This window comes from Taudactylus pleione, unplaced genomic scaffold, assembly GCF_031769625.1.
Source record: "Taudactylus pleione unplaced genomic scaffold, aTauple2 ptg000387l, whole genome shotgun sequence".
NCBI classification, from domain to species: Eukaryota; Metazoa; Chordata; class Amphibia; order Anura; family Myobatrachidae; genus Taudactylus; species Taudactylus pleione.
Window position 1 is genome coordinate 3000529 of NW_028284788.1, and position 20616 is coordinate 3021144.

The 20616-nt window shown below is 39.4% G+C and overlaps 1 protein-coding gene and 1 pseudogene across 2 annotated transcripts in view; both read right to left on the minus strand.

Annotated features, from left to right (window-relative positions):
• The window catches only part of CACNA1S (calcium voltage-gated channel subunit alpha1 S), a 397379-nt gene that overhangs the window by 160844 nt on the left and 215919 nt on the right, over positions 1 to 20616 (minus strand). For both annotated transcript variants that reach the window (XM_088445772.1, XM_088445773.1), the window contains exons 18-21: positions 10220 to 10352; positions 9816 to 9945; positions 4688 to 4747; positions 4460 to 4566 (exon numbers count right to left, since the gene is read on the minus strand). In XM_088445772.1, coding sequence (XP_088301898.1) covers positions 4460 to 4566; positions 4688 to 4747; positions 9816 to 9945; positions 10220 to 10352 — 430 coding nt within the window. The remainder of the gene's footprint in view (positions 1 to 4459; positions 4567 to 4687; positions 4748 to 9815; positions 9946 to 10219; positions 10353 to 20616) is intronic.
• Positions 17729 to 17847, minus strand: LOC148507682 (5S ribosomal RNA; annotated as a pseudogene).

A 20616-nucleotide genomic window follows, 5' to 3' on the forward strand; every position in this document is an offset into this window, starting at 1 on the left:
TACATCAGTCACTTACTGGGTGTCAGAAAATTCCCTAAAGCTTGCTCGTCTAAGGTGACTTTATTTGTTACTTTTAATTCCGCTTTTCACACCATCGCATTTATTACTGTAAATATAGCAGCTGCACTACATATATTTGGTACCTGAGCATCTGCCACTTCATCATCCCTTTACACAAGCATTGACAGTTGCCTGAGACAACCAGCTAAACATTTTAAAATAGGGTAGGCTGCAGGCCCGGATTTCCCACAAGGCAACCTAGGCGCTTGCCTAGGGCCCCCGCGAGTCCCAAGGGGCCCCGTGGATGGGCCCCTTTTGACTCGCGGGGCCCTAGACGGACCCCATTTCCCCAAGAAATCTGGCTTGTCAAAATGATCCCAGAGGAGCACTGTACGAGTACCGCATGACATCATGATGTCACGAGGACCCACTTATAGAGTCCCACTGTGGCGCTGCTGTCTGCATTGTCACAGAGTGACTGTGCATAAGAGGGAGGAGGAGGGTTACCGGGCCCTCCGACCAGCCCCATCCAGTTCCAGCCCACCCCCAGCACAGCAGCCTCTGCCACTGACTGCTAGGCTTGCAGCTTGCCACCAGCAGCATGCATCGGTGGCACCCAGCGAGGAGCAGAGGGACAGTCGAAGGCAGAGTCTGGCTGAGTGAGACAGTGACCGAGGTTCCAGATCTCAGGGAATCACAGTAGCCAGGCAGGTAAGGTAAAGTACTGTGCTATTCTCAACTACTCTGATATAGATTGACTTATGTAGGATTTATTTTTTATGGTAGATGGGGTATGGTAGTGGACAGGACTGCCTTATATTACAAGCATATAGTAATATACATTATGATGATCATGATATTATTAGTATTATTAGTACATCAATCCAGGATGATGGTATTTCATGTTAGGTACTTATAATATACTATACTATAATGCAGTCCTGTCCACTCCCACATACCATTACAAAAATAAATCCTATAGTGTACTTAAAATAAAAGGGGATGTAATGATGATTACTCATCCCCATCATTGTACTCAGCTGAGCACAGTCACACACAATACTGGGCATGGCCACACCACAACCCCCACTGCAGATGCCACCTCGCAGCTACCTTCTAATCCTTAGCACTACTCATGCTTATGTGATGTATTCAATGGATAATGAGGAGTAAAACCTTATGGTATTACGTTTAGTTTGGGTTATGGCATTAGGGATAAGGTATTAGGGTTGGTGTATCAGTTTGGGTTAGGGTATTAGGGTCAGGTTAGGTGTTTGAGTTGGGGTATTAGGGTTGTTGTAGGGTTTAGCGTTTAGGGTATTAGGGTTAGAGGTTATGGTTAGGGTCAGGTTTGAGTTAGGGTGAGCATTAGGGTAGGGATGCTTTGCATGAATCAGGAACGCAAATAAAGTGCTATGGATTGTTTGAGGAAGGGGGGCCCCAAATTGGTATCTTGCCTAGGGCCCCATGAGGTCTAAATCCAGCTCTGGTAGGCTGTTACATTTATTGGTACAAAAAAGACATAGGGGCATATATCCAATTAGCTTCGCACCCACGATACTTTTTCGCATGGCAAGGTTTTTGCCGGCATCGCAGGTTTTGTGTGCGGAAAAATATCGAGCACGCGCCCGCTATTCGCCGTATTCAATTAGGAAGGTGCCTGAAAGTCGTGCCGGGGATACTTCAACATGCGGAAATCAGCCTGACACCCCCCAAATGATGTACTAACATTGGAGATCACTATAGAAGCTCCCGATTAGCTCTGCTGAACATATTTGGGGTACTATCAATAGCTTCAAAATCACGTTTTTGCACAAGTGGTGAAGAATAGCATTTAGCAATATTTTTTCAACAAAATAACGATTCCCAGAAAATTTGGGGTACATGAATGAAAATGGGGGCCAGCATATTTAAAAGTTGGCAATGTGAAGTTTTAAAAAATGTAAAAAATCCACCTTCCGCAAGCACCTGCAATCTTAAAAACACCTGGCGTATACTTGGGGACCGCCCTGGAGTCTATTTTGCTAGTTTTTAAGTTTGTCCCCCAACTTTGGTCTTTTTTGCCCCCAAAATGAAAGTGCTTTTTTGGGGTATTAAGTTTTTTAAACTTTTTTTGCCACAGTTTACCTTTGGGGGCTGTCCCAAGAGTGGTGAGTGGTTTCCGTACATCTGCACCCCTAAACCCCAATTCTGTACTTTTTTCCGCCTGCTATTCAGAGGCGAAACTTTTTTGCCAGGTACATTGCATTGACTTTCCGCACAGGGTGAAAAGTCTCCAGAATTGAATACGGCGGAAAGTTTCCACCTGGCGAAATGACGTCACTCGCGATACTTTTCCGTGGATTCTGACTTTTCACAAATAATTGAATATGACCCATAATAGGAGAGAAGGAGGACAAGTGAGACATAGAGCTTGATCCAGAGATGTACGCAAATCCAATGGATTGCATCCATCTCCTAAAGTGGGTTGACTGGACATGTGCTGGAGTCACATGTGCGGAGATGCAGCTGTGGCTCCGGTCCAAGTATTGGAGATCAATCAAGCTGTGGCCTTTTGGGGGCTAGAGAAGGGACGGAAACAGCCTGTGTTCCAGAAAACAGGGACATGTCGGTCCCATTTTCTGTGCATGCAGAAGACAGGGCCTGCGTTTTCAGATGCATATTTCTTGGCCCCGGCAGAGGAGTTCTGGTGGCCATTCTGAGTAAACTTAGGCTTAATCAGATGGCCAATGACTGCACAATGGAGATCCGATGCTGCATCCTCGGATGCAGCAGCGGATCAGAGAAGCCAGCAGGAGGCGTCTATTTACATAAAACGCTTCCTGTGGCATTAGCATATGTTAGTATCATTGCTGCATCCAAACACGCAGCAGCAATGCTAACAGTGTACAACTTTGAATTAGGCCCATGGTCCATAGCAACTATCAGATTCTAGCTTTGGTTTAATAGAATGTGCTAGATAAATGATAGCTAGATGTAAATTTACAAAAGTGAGATTTTTTAGAAGTGAGTTTTAGAAGTGGTGTTGCCCATAGCAACCAATCAGATTCTACTTAACATTTAACTAGCACCTTCTAGAAGATAATATCTAGAATCTGTTTGGTTGCTATAGAAAACATCACTTCTAAAACTCACTTCTAAAAACTCTAATTTTAGTAAATTTACCCCCTAGAATCAGATTTCTTGAATCCTTTTTAGAGGGTTTGATAACTTCCCTATTGTCAGTCTCTGGGAACATGGCGCCCACGTTGCGTTCCCGGGACATCTCTACTGAGCATGCGCAAATCACTGGGGAAATGGCCGCGGTAGCCATTTTCCTGGTGATTTCTGCAGCCAGCACTGGGCCGACGAAGAGGTGAGTATATTTAATTGGATGCAGGGTGTGCAGTGGGTGGGCCCCCCTGAACTCAGAGGCCTGTGTGCACCGCACACCTTGCACCCATTATAAACACGTCCCTGTGGGTGGGATGTATCAAGCATTGCACTTTGCATGTGATGCAATGCCGCCACTGATCGCATGCATAGCGGAGTACAGTGCTTGTACAAATCCGGCTGAAACTGCAAAGGACTTCTGAGTTTATGACCCAGGAGTCCATCTGCACATGTGCAGCCGTCGGTCAGCCCATGTGAGAGCCGCAGGGGACCCTGGGAGGGATCCTATTGGATCCCTCCCAGGGTCCCCCTCTAGAGGAATGCTCCAAAAGAAAGCCCAAAGGATTCTAACCTATAAGGTCCAAGCTCCTGAAAGTTCTGCATATAGCAACTTGGTGCATTTTTGGCGGTTTGACCGCATTTTAGGTGTTAATGCATCATTCCCCATGTGTCAGAAAGTCATTCCCACAAAGGGGTGGAGCAAGGAATTGCTAGGTTCAAAGGCAAGGCGGAGGAGGGCTCGGCAAGTGGGAGCCTCATATAGGTGACCTAGCGTTACTAGGCTCCACTAGCCTACAGCACCAGAGTGGCCACACCCCCTAATCCTTTAGTAGTTCTGACATCTGCCAAAATAAAACTACATACGTTTATTTTTAAAACAAAATGTTGTTCTAAAGAAATTTAGAGCTTTTTTTTAATTCCAGGTAATATAATAGTGATTGTGGCTTTTATTTTGCCGAGAATGTTTCTATTTATGGACCAAGAATGAAGTGTACCCATTATCAAGAAACCATACTATGCATTGTTATATTGGGTATTTCCACTGTATGTCAATTAGTTGAATATATAAAAAAAGATACAATTTTATTCACAAAATAAATCACAACTCCAATCTTTTGGAATTTGTCCATCAGACTGGCAGTCGCACATTATGTTATGTAGAATAAACATAACAAGGTATTACATCATTGATGATTTCACTATTTTTTACTGAATCAATATAGTTGAAATTATGTTTAAGTTTGACACTCGCTTTAAAAAAACCCTCAAGCATTAATTAAACAAACTGAAAACATTTATTGCTCACTGAATGCCAAAAGAGATGAGAGAGACTCCAACCACCAACAGATCAAGGATGTTAAAATAGTTTCTGCAGAAGGAACCTTTGTGTAAGAAAGCACCATATGTGGTCATCTGAGATGAAGAAGATAACACTATTAGATAATGTACACTGACACACCACACTAAGGGAAAGGAGAAGAAACAGAGAAAGGATAAGTAGAGCAAGATAATTTTGTTTTTTGTTTTCTTTTACCTTAAGGACAATTTCCGTGGTAAAAATAACCGTGAAAACAATATCAAAGTAAGATAGAATCTGAAAGGCAAACAGGAAAGATTTATAAAACAAAAAACACACTATCTTAAAGTTTCTCCATTTTTAAACTTTGTTGTTCAGAAGATATGAGACCAATCAGTATATTAAGGAAAAAAACTAAGGAATCTAAATAAATCTAAATAAATTTAGGAGTGGTCCTAAATTGGAAGCAGATAGAACCCTGACATAACATTATTACTGTTTGCCCAGCAACAAACACATTTAGATTTTTTGGTGGTGTTTCCAAAAACTGCAAAGTGTCTGTCTACTTTTAAATGACCTAGGTGGACAAGAGGTGGACAAGAAGTTGCACTAGTGCAAATAAAAAAAATTGTATACTTTGTGTCTTGAAAATCACACTAAAGCTGGGTACACACCATATGACGGTGCAACCTAGCGATGATGCAATGTAACAATACCTCACACCCGCCTTACACACTGCACAATTTGGCATACAACGAAGTGATGTATCATTACATGCTGCATGTCCCTACACTGCGTCATTCATTGCAACATCCTTTTCTTTCATGCCGTGCAGCACAGCAGATGGTATGACGGATCGAGCGTACAACCTATACGATGCAAACGATATATTGTACAATATATATTGTATTGTGTGTATCCAGCTTTACTCCATCAAGTTTAATGGTGCATACACACGGTACGATTAAAATGCATGATATGAACGATAGCGATAGCGATCATATTGTTATCGTTCATATCGTGCATTTTTTGGCCCCTTCCAACCCCGCAACGACCTGCGATGCTCGGGCACGTATGGACAATAACGATATCGTCCATCGCCTGTGCATGCAGGCCAACTGGTCGATATCGACCAAGTTATATAGGGACCCACGATGGAGGATCGCGGGTCATTGGCCCCTCGTTGCAGGGTTGGCGGTGCGCTGGATGATCAATATAGATCATCCAGCACTCCAGGAAGGTGCAGGGAGATCCCACAGCAATATCGTTATCGCTGTACATCGTCCCGTGTGTATGCACCTTAAGATAGATCATTATTATAATTATTAGTATTATAGCTGTTGTCTTTTATATGTAAAGAGCCACAAAGTCTTGGTAGCACCATACAACAAGAAAACATAAAAGCGTATCAGAATTACTAAGCATACAGTAAGTACACTACACAACAGATAACTGTAAAGTAAGTTAATAGTATTATTATCCACAAGGGTTCCGCAGCACCTACAGTCTACGTAAATCGAGACAGTATGAACAGAAAAAGAAAAAAGTGACTTATAGTACATTACAAAACAATGCAGAACATAGACAAGGTTTATAAACATTTCTGCAGCAGCAGTCATAGTACCCAATTTAATATAATTCAAAATATTAAATTTAGTATTTATTATTATTTATTACGTATGCGGTCATATTCCCAACTGCAGGGATTCCGGCGGTCAGAATGCCATCACTGGAATCCCGACACTTATCAGAATACTGGAGGTAAGGAGTAGGCACTAAGGGGAAGGTTAGGTTTAGGCTGCGGGGGAGGAGGGGTAGATTAGGTTTAGGCACTAGGGGGGTTAGGTGTAGGCAGCGGGGAGGGAGAGTTAGGGGCATATCCGGCGCAATGTAATCAGCCGGCAGGGAAGCGCAGCTGCCTACTCCATTTGCCGGGTGCCCGCAGAGATTTTGTTACCAGCAGGTGCCCAGCAGCTCCTTCCCTGATGCGGCAGCCAGAAGCTGGAACTCACTCCTGAGCTCCGCCTTCCGGCTCCCGCAGTGGTTGAAGGGAGAGACGTCATGACTTCTGCCCCATATTGCCCAGCACGATGACCTACAGGGGCACTGAATAAGGGGCACTACTGCTGGAGGAACTGTATAAGGGGCATTACTACTGGGGCACTGCATAAGGTGTACTACTACTGGGGGCACAGCATAAGAGGCACTACTACTGGGGGCACTGTGTAAGGGGCACTACTCGGGGTACTGCATAAGGGGCACTAATATGGGGGGCATTGAGTAAGGGGCACTAATACTGGGGGCACTACCCAAGGGGCACTGAGTAACGGGCACTGCATAAGGGGTACTACTACATTGGTATTGCATAGGGAGCACTATTACTACAGAGGGCATTGCAGAAAGGATACTATTACTACAGGGGGCATTGCAAAAGGGGCACTACTACTGTTGGCATTGCAAAAGGGGCACTACTACTGTTGGCATTGCATAAGGGGAACTACTACAGTGGACACAGCATAAGGGGCACTACTACTGTGGTCATTATGTATAAGGGGCACCACTATGGGCATTGAGTATAAGGGGCACTACTGTGTGTCAGAACATAAATAAGGGACACTACTATGTGGTGTAATGTGAATCAGAGGCACGATGTGCAGTGTAATGTGAATAAGATTGTGCTACTGTGTGGTTTCATTTGAATTGGGGATACTAATATGTGATCAGACCCCCTTTTTTGTGAGATCATGCCCCTTTGTGTACCGTGAGCCTACGGCGTGCGCTGTCCCTTTGTAGAAAACTGGAAGGAAGGGCACAAATGTAATCATTTGCCAGACGGCGCCTAACACCCTAGCACCGACCCTGGACACAGTACACCTATACTTATCTATATATACTTAGAATAAAGTTGTAATGGTTGTGTCTGTACATAGAATTTTTTTTGGAGAAATTTACTCCTTGGGACTGTGTATGAACTAAGGAGACAAAAAAAAGTTTTTCTGAATTTTTGTTTGTCTGTCTGTTCATTCCGGCATCACACAAAAACTATGGGATGAATTTGCATTGTGTTTTAATATTGTATAGCTAGAAAGAAACTGAGATATGTATTATCTCAATGTGACATCAGGGAGAGGATTAATAAAGAAAAAAACAGATGCTTGACACACGGAGCGTGCAATGTGCAGGCTTCTCAAGCTAAAAATTACTAGATGTATATATATATTTTTTGGGACAAATATACTTTTAGGGACTGTTTCTGAAATATGGAAACAATTTTTTTTTTATTGAAATTTGCACAGGCTCCTCAAGTCCAAAATGACTATATGTATATAAATATATATACAATATATACTTATATTGCATACCCCAAACCCAAACAGTTATATATATATATATATATGCATAGATCTATTTAGCAGGAAAATCCAACGGCACTAATCAGGCAGTTTATCTTGACACATGAAGTTGCAGTATACATGTCAATCCAGTAGATGGCGCACCAAGACAAATACTACATATCATAGAGTCACTGTTCATGTTACTTGAAAATTTTCAGTGTTACTGTAGGTTAAGTATTATTATTATTATTATTATCCTTTATTTATATGGCTCCACAAGTGTTCCGCGGCACCTTACAAAGTACATAAACAAATAATTTGACAACTGACTTACAGTACAAAATTGGACAAGGACATGGATAATATACATTGCTACATTAGTGACCATAACACCTAGATATGCAACATAGCGTAAAGTAGCAATGGATTTGGGATCTACAAGATACGATTTGTTTGACATGGGCAGCTTTATGTGGCTTGTTCATAAAGTTAGTAGCCCCAAGCATTTTGTTGTGTTAATCCCTTAAGGAAAAACTGCAAATATTGTTTACAAAGACAATTTGTGATCAATGTCTACAATCTAAAATATACATAACAATATTAGATGCCACTACCGTCTTTGTAAAATTAGTTCCGCTGAGCAGGCATCTAAGTTAACAAAGCTGGGGGCAAACGCTAGTTATAACTAAAGATGGGCGGTTCGGTTTGCTGAAAACCAAACACACGGTTCGGATCACTTTACGAGTTCCAAGCAGAACCGCATTCCGACTCGGGTCTTCTCAAAAATTCGGAACTCGGATCTAAAACTGGATCTTGCATATTTAGATTGCATTTAAGTTCCTCTATCATGATTTCAAGTGCTGTGAGGTGGTCAAAACTTACTGCAAATGACAGGAAATGAATGTTATTGCTGTTAATAATACTATAGGAACAAAAACTGGTCAAAGTTACGAGTTTAGCTATTTTTATCAATTTCTAAAGAGATCCAAAATTAAAACCGAACCAAAACACTTGTGGGTGGTTTTGCCAAAACCAAAACACAAAGATGTTTTAGAACCCCAAAAAAAAATATGGGGGTCTGTGCACATCTCTAATTATAACATCAAGTGGTAGGTGCGTAACAGGGGCATACAAGGTGATAAAGTGAAAACATGACAGAAATAGCAAAAACAAAAGTGAATGGATGTTATTTCAAACAAATCACATGGCAGACAGATGAACTTGACATAAGACATGGATGACAGACAGATATACACATAACAGTTGCAAGAAATGTATACAAAGAGGATGCATCGTGGACAGGCACAAGACAATAGTGTAGATTAACTGCACTAGAGCAAATATATGCTGTATAATTAGATGCAATTAAAAAGTAATGTTGGCAGTAATTTCTGATTAGCTGAGTGTGTCTGCATCCCTTCCACTAATACTATCACTATTGTAATGTGGCCTCTGCAATCTATTCATATTATTACATTGATAGTTAGAATTGTCCCATAGCAATTAAGCAGCTTCCCATTTAATCTTTTAAAGGGGAAGTCAACAGTTGTGTGCATTGCTTTGAACTAAATTACTATATCATGTTGTATTTGCTTTTATTTGAATTTCCATGTACATGGTAAATGAAAGATGTATGCTTTTAAAAGATCTCATAATAATCTGTTGCCTTTTTGTTTCCAATTAGATCAAATTTTAAAAACAAAGAAATACTATTATATTTAGAAAATATGATAAAAACATGAAAACAGTAAATTAAATTTAAAAACAGATAAAATCCAAAACAGTAATACTGTATTAGCTAGTCACAAAAAAAATCATAGAAGAAAGCACCCGAGGGAATACTAGCTCAAAGCAAATTTCCAAGAAAAGCGTCTGATAGAAAATTTTGTACAACCGATGTTAGTTATAGTACATGTAGCTGTTCTTTAGACCAAAACTCCTTGCACTGCTCCACATTTTATACACTTATAAATGGTTTTATTATGTCTTCCCTCTGTTACAAAATTGCCTTTTCAAGAGCATGGTGTCACCTGATTACGAAAAGATTCTGGTCGAATAGGATCCTCAGCAGCCAAAGAGATGCTACTTAGTAAAATGAAGAGTAATATGAAATTGGTGAAGGTGGTGGCATTGATAATGCGATGACACAGTACTCTGATTCTATAAATATAAAAGAAGAGAGGCGATGAAAGATGGAAAAATAACAATAACTAGTTACATCTCTTTGTTTTAATACAGGAACTTGCAATTAATCCAATAATTCTCCCTCAATTTAGAATAAAATATATGGTTTGAGTATGTGTTGCCATGTTGGCGTCTCTTCTGGTCATATAGCAATCCGACCAAATTGTTTCTGCACATGTTGTGAGCTAGACATCATCTTTGAGTCTACTTTTGTCTTAGGAATTTATGCAGTTACACTTAATGGACATACTTGTTGGTTGGGCTGAAAATGAAGAATGAGCTGGCCTCCGGCATGGGAACAGCCTTCTCTTTTAATTGTAGCTCTGCCAGAGGGCGAGGACGAGGACTTAGAGGAATGTCAGGTTCTTCCTCCTCATCATCACCTAAAAAAAAGACAAAATATAGGTTGAGTCTCCTATATCCAAAATGCTTGGGACCAGGGGTATTTTGGATAACAGAATATTCCGTATTTTGGAATAATTGCATATCATAATGAAATATCTTGGGAATAGGACCCAAATGTACACATAATGCATTTATGTGTTATATACACCTTATACACACAGCCTGCAGGTAATTTTATACAATATATTCAATAATTTTGTGGCTCAAACAAAGTTTGTGTAGAGAAATTAAATTCATTTATGTTTCATATACACCTTATACACACAGTCTGAAGGTAATTTTATACAATATTATTAATAAGTTGTGCCTTAGACAAAGTTTGTGTACATTGAACCATCAAAAATCAAAGGTTTCAGTATCTCAGTCATGCCAAAAAAATTCCGTATTTCGGAATATTCCGTATTTCGGAATATTTGGATATGGGAGACTCAACCTGTAGTACAGGATATGAAAGAGCAAATAAATTATGAGAAGGAAGTATGGAGAAAAACAAATATACATTTTTTTGGGGATTCAATACTTTTTTAGCATACAAAAAAAAAACAAGAACACAAAAATATAAACATAGCAGGTAATACAGGCAATATGCTTCATATAAATTGTTTTACGTCGGTATAAAGAACGAATAAGCTTATTGACAGTACAGGATATACTCATAACCCCCTATCACAGTAAAGGAGTATACACAAACCTGAAGGTGCCATTCGGGCTCATGAATCTTGAAAACAAATACTTAGAGGAAGCGAAGCTAAATATTTAAATACACTTTCAGTATAATCTTAATCATACCAAACGCAATGCACACAAGCTAATATCTGCCAGAATATCGAAACAAAACAAATAAAATACACCCAAAACTAAACTCCCCATAACCACCCACCCTGTATAACCTAACCCAGGGATGGGGATCCTCAGGATCGGGGGCCGCATAAGGTCCCCGGAATCATTTGGTCTGGCCCTTGGAGCTTTTTTTCTGCTAGCTTCATCTGCCAAGAATTGCACCCTGCAGCCAGAATCTATGCAGCAGTGCCGCATGGAGCAGCCTTAGGATACTTCAGACAGTTACACTGTTGCCCTTACAGCTCCCCAGAGTATCCTCAGTATGCTTCGGGCATTGCTGTAATCAGCAGCGATTGTGGCCCTGCCCCATGTGCCATCACACGAAGTGGGCATGGCCTGCACCGTGCCCGCGAATAATGTAATATATATCAAAATCGACCTCGGTAGAAAAAAGGTTCCCCGCCCCTGACCTAACCCAACCTAATTATACTTGAATCCCCCAACAAATGCCCCGTAACCCCCCACCCTGTATGGCCTAACCCCAACCTAGGCATACTTGGATCCCCTTACCCCGGGCCCGCCACTAACTATTCTAAGTTACCTAAAACCCTAACCGCCCATACCCAAATAAGGATATAAACACAAAATAAATGACAAGGGCAAAAACACTAAATTACTCTAGGCTAGGAGAAACCAACCCCAGCCCACTTGCAGCATTAGAAAATAGAATACAATCTGTAAGAAAATTATTAAAGTAATACAGGCTCACGTATAACACAGAATATTCAAATTCACAGCAACTAGACCCAGCAGCTCGCTGCAAGACATTAGTCCGGCCAGGTCTCAATCCCTAGAAACAAAGGACTTGAAGTGATACTACCATACTTGTTCAATCAAGGATAAAGATGAGAATATCCAACATACTGTACTTGAATGACAAATTCCAAAATCTCGGCACACATAGTAAAGATAAAAAATGAAGCAGCAGGAGTACAGCAGCAACATCGGAACACCCAGAAATGAGATAACAAATAAGCTCAGGTTCAAGCACATCCAATGGAGAGGAGAAATCCAGGACGGAATCAGTCCCACAAGCTGTGAGGACTGTAGATTCAGGATTCATCGGTATAACTTGCTCAGGTTCAAGCATATCCAATGGAGAGGAGAAATCCAGGACGGAATCAGATCCAGAAGCTGTGAGGAATATAGATTCAGGATTCATCGGTATAACTTGCTCAGGTTCAAGCATATCCAATGGAGAGGAGAAATCCAGGACGGAATCAGTTCCAGAAGCTGTGAGGAACGTAGATTCAGGATTCATCGGTATAACTTGCTCAGGTTCAAGCATATCCAATGGAGAGGAGAAATCCAGGACGCAATCAGTCACAGAAGCTGTGAGGACTGTAGTCAGGTTTCAGCTGTATAACTTACTTAACCTCTTCACAGCACTTCCCAGGATCACAACACAAAAAAGAGGTATTTGCCTGCATTTTATCAAACACTTTAAGTATCCTTTGAGTAGAGGCATTAACAGGATTTATTGCAGAGAACTATCCATAATTAAGAAGGAATGTCCCACATCAGTAATTCCAGCACAGCAAGAATTCAGGAGATGGCAGAGAGCAACCAAACAACTATAGAGCAGAATAGGCAAACATGTCACCCCTAGTCACCCCAGGCTGTACAGTTTTCTTCACTTTGGCCAAATGTGCATGTTTAAGAGTGGTCCTTATAAACACTTGCTATATCCATCCCAGAGCCATGTCATACATTAGTAATCGAAGGCTCCTTCTAGGGCCCATTGGACACTCAGAAAAGCCACATTAAGAAATGGGGCACAGGGGAATAGTGGCCCAGGTCCCCCCACTATGGCCTTATGGACCCAGCTCTGTCCAACCAGCATCTGATCAACCATTAGGCTAATAAAGCTGCAGCATAGGTTACTGGTGTAAAGCTGCATACACACGTAAAGATTTTCTGTCCAACCATCCAACTAGTTGATTGGTTGGAATGAAAATCTGGTAACGTACGGGAGTAAATGATGATCAGCAATTTGCTCCTAAATGCCAGAAAATAGATGAAAATGGTCGTTAGACAAGTTTGTTAAATGTTTGATCTAAAAAAATTGTTCAAACAACAGTATTTGTCCATTTTCCAGCATTTGGGAGCAAATTTGTTATTGTCATTTGCTTTCATACCTTACCAGATTTTCATTCCAACCAATCAACTAGTTGGATGGTTGGACAAAAAAGCTTTACGTGTGTATGCAGCTTTAGGATCCTGCCTTGTTGTCAGTCACTAACTTTACATGTGTGTGCCTTCAATCACTCTGAACTGCATCGCAGGTGTGCTGTCTGCAAGTGTGAGAATGTCCATCTATGGCAGTGATTCCCAACCTCGGTCCTCAAGGCACACTAATACCCCTTTTACACCTAAATTCCGGGTCTGACCCGGAGTTGGAACAGGGTTCCAATCCGGATCAGACCCGGAATTTAGCCGGCGCCGACCCAGGACATTCCTGAGTCGGCGCCGTTCACACCGGAGTCGGGTCTGCATAGACCAGGCTTTTCCGGCGTTGAAGTGGACGCTTGGAGATTACGTCATCTCCAAGCGCCACTGAAGCCGGACCAATCGGCCGGCATGCGGCGCGCTCCAGGTCATCGTGACCCAGAGTGCGCCGTTCAGACTGCAGGGTTTCACGGGTTACGCCCGTGTTAAACCCTGCAAGTTAACTGGGTTGGATTGCTGGGTCACTCGACCTGGCGATCCAACCCTCTCCCCTTTTACACCAAGGAGCTACCCGGGTTAACCCTGGAATAACCCGGGTTTTTGCTCCGGTGTAAAAGGGGTATTACAGTCCTGGTTTTAGTGATATCCATGCTAAAGCACAGATGGTTAAATCAAAATAACTGAGGTAATAATTAAATCACCTGTGCTCACGTATGGCTATCCTTAAAACCTGGACTGTTAGTGTGCCTTGAGGACCGTGGTTGGGAACCCCTGATCTATGGTATTATCCTGCCTCAAGTTCCTCAGAGGGTCTCAGAGGGTAGGTTGTTTGGACACATGGACGATATCAATCAACCCTCAGAGTGGTCTCATGGCCAGAAAGGGGGAGCTGCTTGGACACACAGAAGATATCAATCAACCCTGGTTATTGAGACCAGTGCATTCATATGGATCACACACCAGGTGAAACATTTAGTTTTCAAACAGAATTGTATTTGTATTTGTAAGTGGTGAGATCACGCCTTGTTTTTATTATTGTATATATAATTATTGTATACAGATCTGTTACAATTAAATTGTTTTACAAAACTAGGAACAATCCTCTGATTTAATGCTTTTTACATATTAAGGGGTGGATTCAATTAGCCAGGATAAGCTGCTTTTGAGCGATAACTTTCCACAAATGAAAACTTTTTGCACAAATGCAATTTATCATGCGTATCGGGCAATCCTTTTAGCCGTGGCATTTCGGAGGTGTGAAATCTCCATAGGTAAAAGCAACAAGAAGTTTTCACCATCTCACAGCAGGTAAAAAGTTGTGCAAAATCCCTATTTTTGGCTAAAAATTGCGGAACTTGGTTCAGAACCCCTTGGATACCCCCCTATATGACTAATAGGCAAAAATTATTTTTTAATTTGATTCATTTGGCCAATAATTACATGTCATTTTTGGGGTGAAAATGTATAAAATGTTGGAAAATGGGTTTAAAGTAGTGGAGTATGTATTGTGGAGAGCTGTATGGATGGGACAGGTGTTTTTGGGATTGCAGGTGTGGATTTTAAAAACATTTTATGATGCAAAAATATACTTACACCCATTTTAATGTACCCCCAAATACAGCATTTATTCTCCCTCAAAAATATTGTTACTTATCATTTTTTCACTGTCAGTGAAAAATGCATATAACAGCCATTTGACATGAATTAAAAACCCCAAACCCTTGGATTGCTGCAATATACTGTATATATATATATATATATATATATATATATATATATATATATATATATATATATGGAAAAGTTGAAGATAATACAGCGCCTCCTGGATAATATTTATATAGTGGTAAGTAATTATATTTATATAACTATATTCACTCTCCCATTCGGTTATGGGTGTCAGCCAACACAAGAATATTTAAATAGCAGTGGTAATCTGCTATTATGAAGAAAAAGTTAAGTTTAAAGTGGACTTGGTGCAAGGCGACAATCGTGCTCAGGTACAATACATAAATTAATATAGAAATAAATAAATATGTAAGAAAATAAATAAATAGTGTCCTTAGTGAATGAAAGAAGGATTTTAGACATATAAATAATTACTATAGTGATAAATTAATTCCCAAAAAAGGAGAATAATAAAGCTGATGTTTATGTTAATAAAGTGCCAGTGCAACAATGCATAAAACCGTGCTAGATGATAAGACCTCTGGGATAAATATAAATTCTTGTATATGTCTCTATATAACAAGCTTAAATAACCGATATTATGACTAGTTAAAAGGAACGGAAATGTAGATAAAAAATAAAAACAATATTTAATTAAATAAAAAATACATAGCAATATACAAAGAGAATTATAAATAAACACATAAATATATAACAGGATATTTTAAAATAGTATTTCATAATCAACATAATACATAGGATAAATATTAAAATATGTATTAAATTCAATGAGTAATAGAAAGTGCCAAGTGTTTATCTTTTAAATAGATAGATCTAATTCAGGCAGGTTCATGTAAAGCAGGTATGGAGCTACCCAATGCATTTCTTCTGTTTCCCAGACTTCTTCAAGGGTAATGTGGTTCCATTAAAGATTTAGGGACTATATATATCACACTAATTAGTATTCATTGGTAGAAATCAATGACATCACTTCCTCTGAATAGTGATGTCCCGATTTAACTAGAACTCATATACAGTATGAACAAGTGCATCATACTGTTTATCATGTAATCCAGCTAGATGCTTATCTAATAACGATTTTGAGTCAGTTATCAAGTCTCTCCTCTTTTTAGTATCATCGGGCGCCGGGGGACATCCGCCCTTAGTTGTTAATATTTATGTCCATAGTGATCGGATATATTTGTCACTTCCACCCTTACTTCGTGTGTCACATGCACTTATCCATGTGCATCATATCCGGTTAGCATTTCACGTGTGCCTTCTCCGCGCGCGTCATATCCGGTTGATATGATCTCCGGTTTCCTGGGTGTGTGTGCTGCACCCGATGGCCAACTGCATCACTTCTGCCCCTTCTCTCTGTGGATCCTTTCACGTCACTTCTGCCCTTTCCACGCTGACGTAGCATCATCATCCCCTTTCTTTGATTTCAACCACATTTCTCACGTGGTCCTGCACATGTATGTTTCAGTCTCATCGTGGAGTCGGTAGGGGTGCATCCGTGTCGCTCTACTGCAGGCCGCCATTTTTATGGTTATCTTATAAGAAAAATTCTGAAAGAGATATTCGTGGCAGTAATTAAAAAATTCAATATAATGGGTTGTGTCCCCAATAATTGTTTTGTAAATACGTTTCCGAGGTGCATAATTTCAGTTGATTATAACAAATTGTAAGTCCAAAGCACTTAATTGAACATATCTTAGTGCATAAGCTACTAGCATAATTTTGATATTATTATCATCTAATCACTGTTTTGCCCCAGTTGATATAGATACAATCTTCCCCAATGGACATTTTAACAATTACTCAAACATGTTCAGCATAGAGATAGATGAGTTTTTTAATATTGTCAGTTAGGAAAATTTTAACCCATTAAGGACAACCCATTAAGGACAACCTATACAAAAAATATATATATAAAATATAAAATTAGGTTCTACTGACGATGGAACGGTAGTGTTCCTACTATGTTCTTTTTATATAATTTATTAATTCTCATAGGTTTACACATACATATACATATAAAGCATATAAAGAAACTGAAGTAATATTCACTTTATAAATATATTTCTTTCCTGAGGCTTATATATATATATATTCACATTTTTATGTATGGACGCAGGAGATGGATCTGCTTTGAGATATTCAATTAATTAGGTCTTGGTTCATTTTTCTTATACTTTTGTTCAAGAATTTTGTTGGTTCATTAGTCCAAAACTGTCTCATAATTCTGATCCTGGAAATAGGTGCAGTCTATTTTAGAATGGTGACTGAGGTCTAAATTCACTTCCTCCGATGATGGTTCCAATTCGTCTGGATACCAAGGTTTCCTGTATACCCCCATAGATTCAACTACAGCACTCAGACTTCCTAGGAGGTCTCCCAACCAAGTACTAACCAAGCTCCACCACTCTTAGCTTCCAATATCGGACGAGGTTGGGCATTAGGAAGTGAGTATGGCTGTAGGCATCTATGTGGATATAATTACCTAGGGGCTGGTCTTCTTCATAGTTCATAATTACTGATGCACTAGTGGTGGGGATACGAAGTGGACATCATATTGATTGCAGAGACTATTCCAGTTCTTCTATAATTCTAATACTGTTAATTCATTTTTCTTATAGTTCAGGTCCACATATTCTAAATACCTCCAGAAAAACTACTACAGCACCCGGACTTCCCAGGAGGTCTCCCATCCAAGTACTACCCGGGCCCAACCCCTCTTAGCGTCCAACATCAGACGAGATTGGGCGTTAAGGGGTAGGTATGGCTTTAGATATCTGTCATGGTCCATAGACCTAGGTAAATCCACAGTATTATAGAAAAGGTGCTATCTCATAGCTATCGTTGAAGCCTTTCCGGAGTCATAGTTCTTAATTCAAAAAACCAAAACATCTCGCGTTGGGATAATTTTTTGGCTAGATCTCCTCCTCTATCTCCCATTATGACTTGTTCAATGGCTTTGAAGCTTAGTTCCTCCAGGTCTGAATTATGATGCAGGGTAAAGTGTTGAGAAACTGCATGTCCTTCCACCTTATTCTTAATGTTTCTATTGTGTCCCTGGATCCTAATTTTTAAAGGTCTCTTAGTTTTCCCAACATATTTTATCCCACATGAACATTCCAGTAAATATATGATGGAGGTCGAATTACAATTCATATATTGTTTGATTTTGTATTCTTTCATGCCCGTGGAATCTGAGAATATCCTTCTTTGTGGATGTACATATTTGCAAATGTTACATTTCCCACATTTGTAGCATTTAGGGACCTGGGCAGGGATCCTTTGTCTTATGTTGTTACAGGCCTAGTAATGCTTGGTGCCAATATTTCTTTTAGACTACGGACTAATATCTCGAAGCAGATCCATCTCCTGCGTCCATACATAAAAATATATATAAGCTCCAGGAAAGAAATATATTAATAAAATGAATATTACTTCAGTTTCTTTATATGCTTTATATATATGTGTAAACCTATGAGAATTAATAAATTTTATAAAAAGAACATAGTAGGAATACAACCGTTCCATCATCAGTAGAACCTAATTTTATATTTTATATATTTTTTTTTTGTATAGTTTGTCCTTAATGGGTTAAAATTTTCCTAACTGACAATATTAAAAAACTCATCTATCTCACTATGCTGAATATGTTTGAGTAATTGTTAAAATGTCCATTGGGGAAGATTGTATCTATATCAACTGGGGCAAAACAGTGATTAGATGATAATATTATCAAAATTATGCTAGTAGCTTATGCACTAAGATATGTTCAATTAAGTGCTTTGGACTTACAATTTGTTATAATCAACTGAAATTATGCACCTCTGAAATGTATTTACAAAACAATTATTGGGGACACAACCAATTGTATTGAATTATTTAATTACTGCCACGATTATCTCTTTCAGAATTTTTCTTATAACATAACCATAAAAATGGCGGCCTGCAGTAGTGCGACAGGGAAGCACCACGTGGTTGAAATAAAAGAAAGGGGATGATGACGCTCCGCCAGTGGGGAAAGGGCTGAAGTGACGCGAAAGGATCCACAGAGAGAAGGGGCGGAAGTGATGCAGTTGGCCATCGGGTGCAGCACACACACCCAGGAAACCGGAGATCACATCAACCGGATATGACGCGCGCGGAGAAGGACACGTGAAATGCTAACCGGATATGTTGCGCATGGAGAAGTGCATGTGACACACAAAGTGAGAGCGGAAGTGACAAATATATCCGATCACTATGGACATAAATATTAACAACTAAGGGCGGAAGTCCCCTGGCGCCCGATGATACTAAAAAGAGGACAGACTTGGTATCTGACTCAAATTCGTTATTAGATAAGCGTCTATCTGGATTACATGATAAACAGTATGATGCACTTGTTCATATATGAGTTCTAGTTAAATCGGGACATCACTATTCAGAGGAAGTGATGTCATTGTTTACTACCAATGAATACTAATTAGTGTGATATATATAGTCCCTAAATCTTTAATGGAACCACATTACCCTTGAAGAAGTCTGGGAAACAGAAGAAATGCATTGGGTAGCTCCATACCTGCTTTACATGAACCTGCCTGAATAAGATCTATCTATTTAAAAGATAAACACTTGGCACTTTCTATTACTCATTGAATTTAATACATATTTTGATATTTATCCTATGTATTATGTTGATTATGAAATAATATTTTAAAATATCCTGCTATATATTTATGTGTTTATTTATAATTCTCTTTGTATATTGCTATGTATTTTTTATTTAATTAAATATTGTTTTTATTTTTTATCTACATTTCCGTTCCTTTTAACTGGTCATAATATCGGTTATTTAAGCTTGCTATATAGAGACATATACGAGAATTTATATTTATCCCAAAGGTCTTATCATCTAGCACGGTTTTATGCATTGTTGCACTGGCACTTTATTAACATAAGCTATCAGCTTTATTATTCTCCTTTTTTGGGAATAAATTTATCACTATAGTAATTACTTTTATGTCTAAAATCCTTCTTTCATTCACTAAGGACACTATTTATTCACTTACATATTTATTTATATATCAATTTATGTATTGTACCTGAGCACGATTGTCGCCTTGCACCAAGTCCACTTTAAACATATATATATATATATATATATATATATATATATACACGCAGTATATGTATTTTTTGGATGCGGTCCGGAGTCTCATTTCCTCCAGTCCACATTATGAAGGTTCTTATGTGGAATTATTGTTGTTGTTTATTAAAATTGTTCTACAAAAGAACTATTTTCTAATTTGAGAATCATTTTTTTTTTACAGTTGAGGGAGAATGTGATGGAGTCCATATGGCCCCATCGTATGCAAATCTCTTCATGTACATGTATGAAAAGCAACATATAATAGCTGACAATTCTTTTTCTTAATTTATAATTTTTTATGTACAGTATATTGACGACTTGTTTAAGATTTGAGCTGAGCTCCTTACTCAATTTAATGACCACCTTAACATATTTGAGACGGGCGTATTAGGAGAGGAAGGGGCCAATGTGCATTC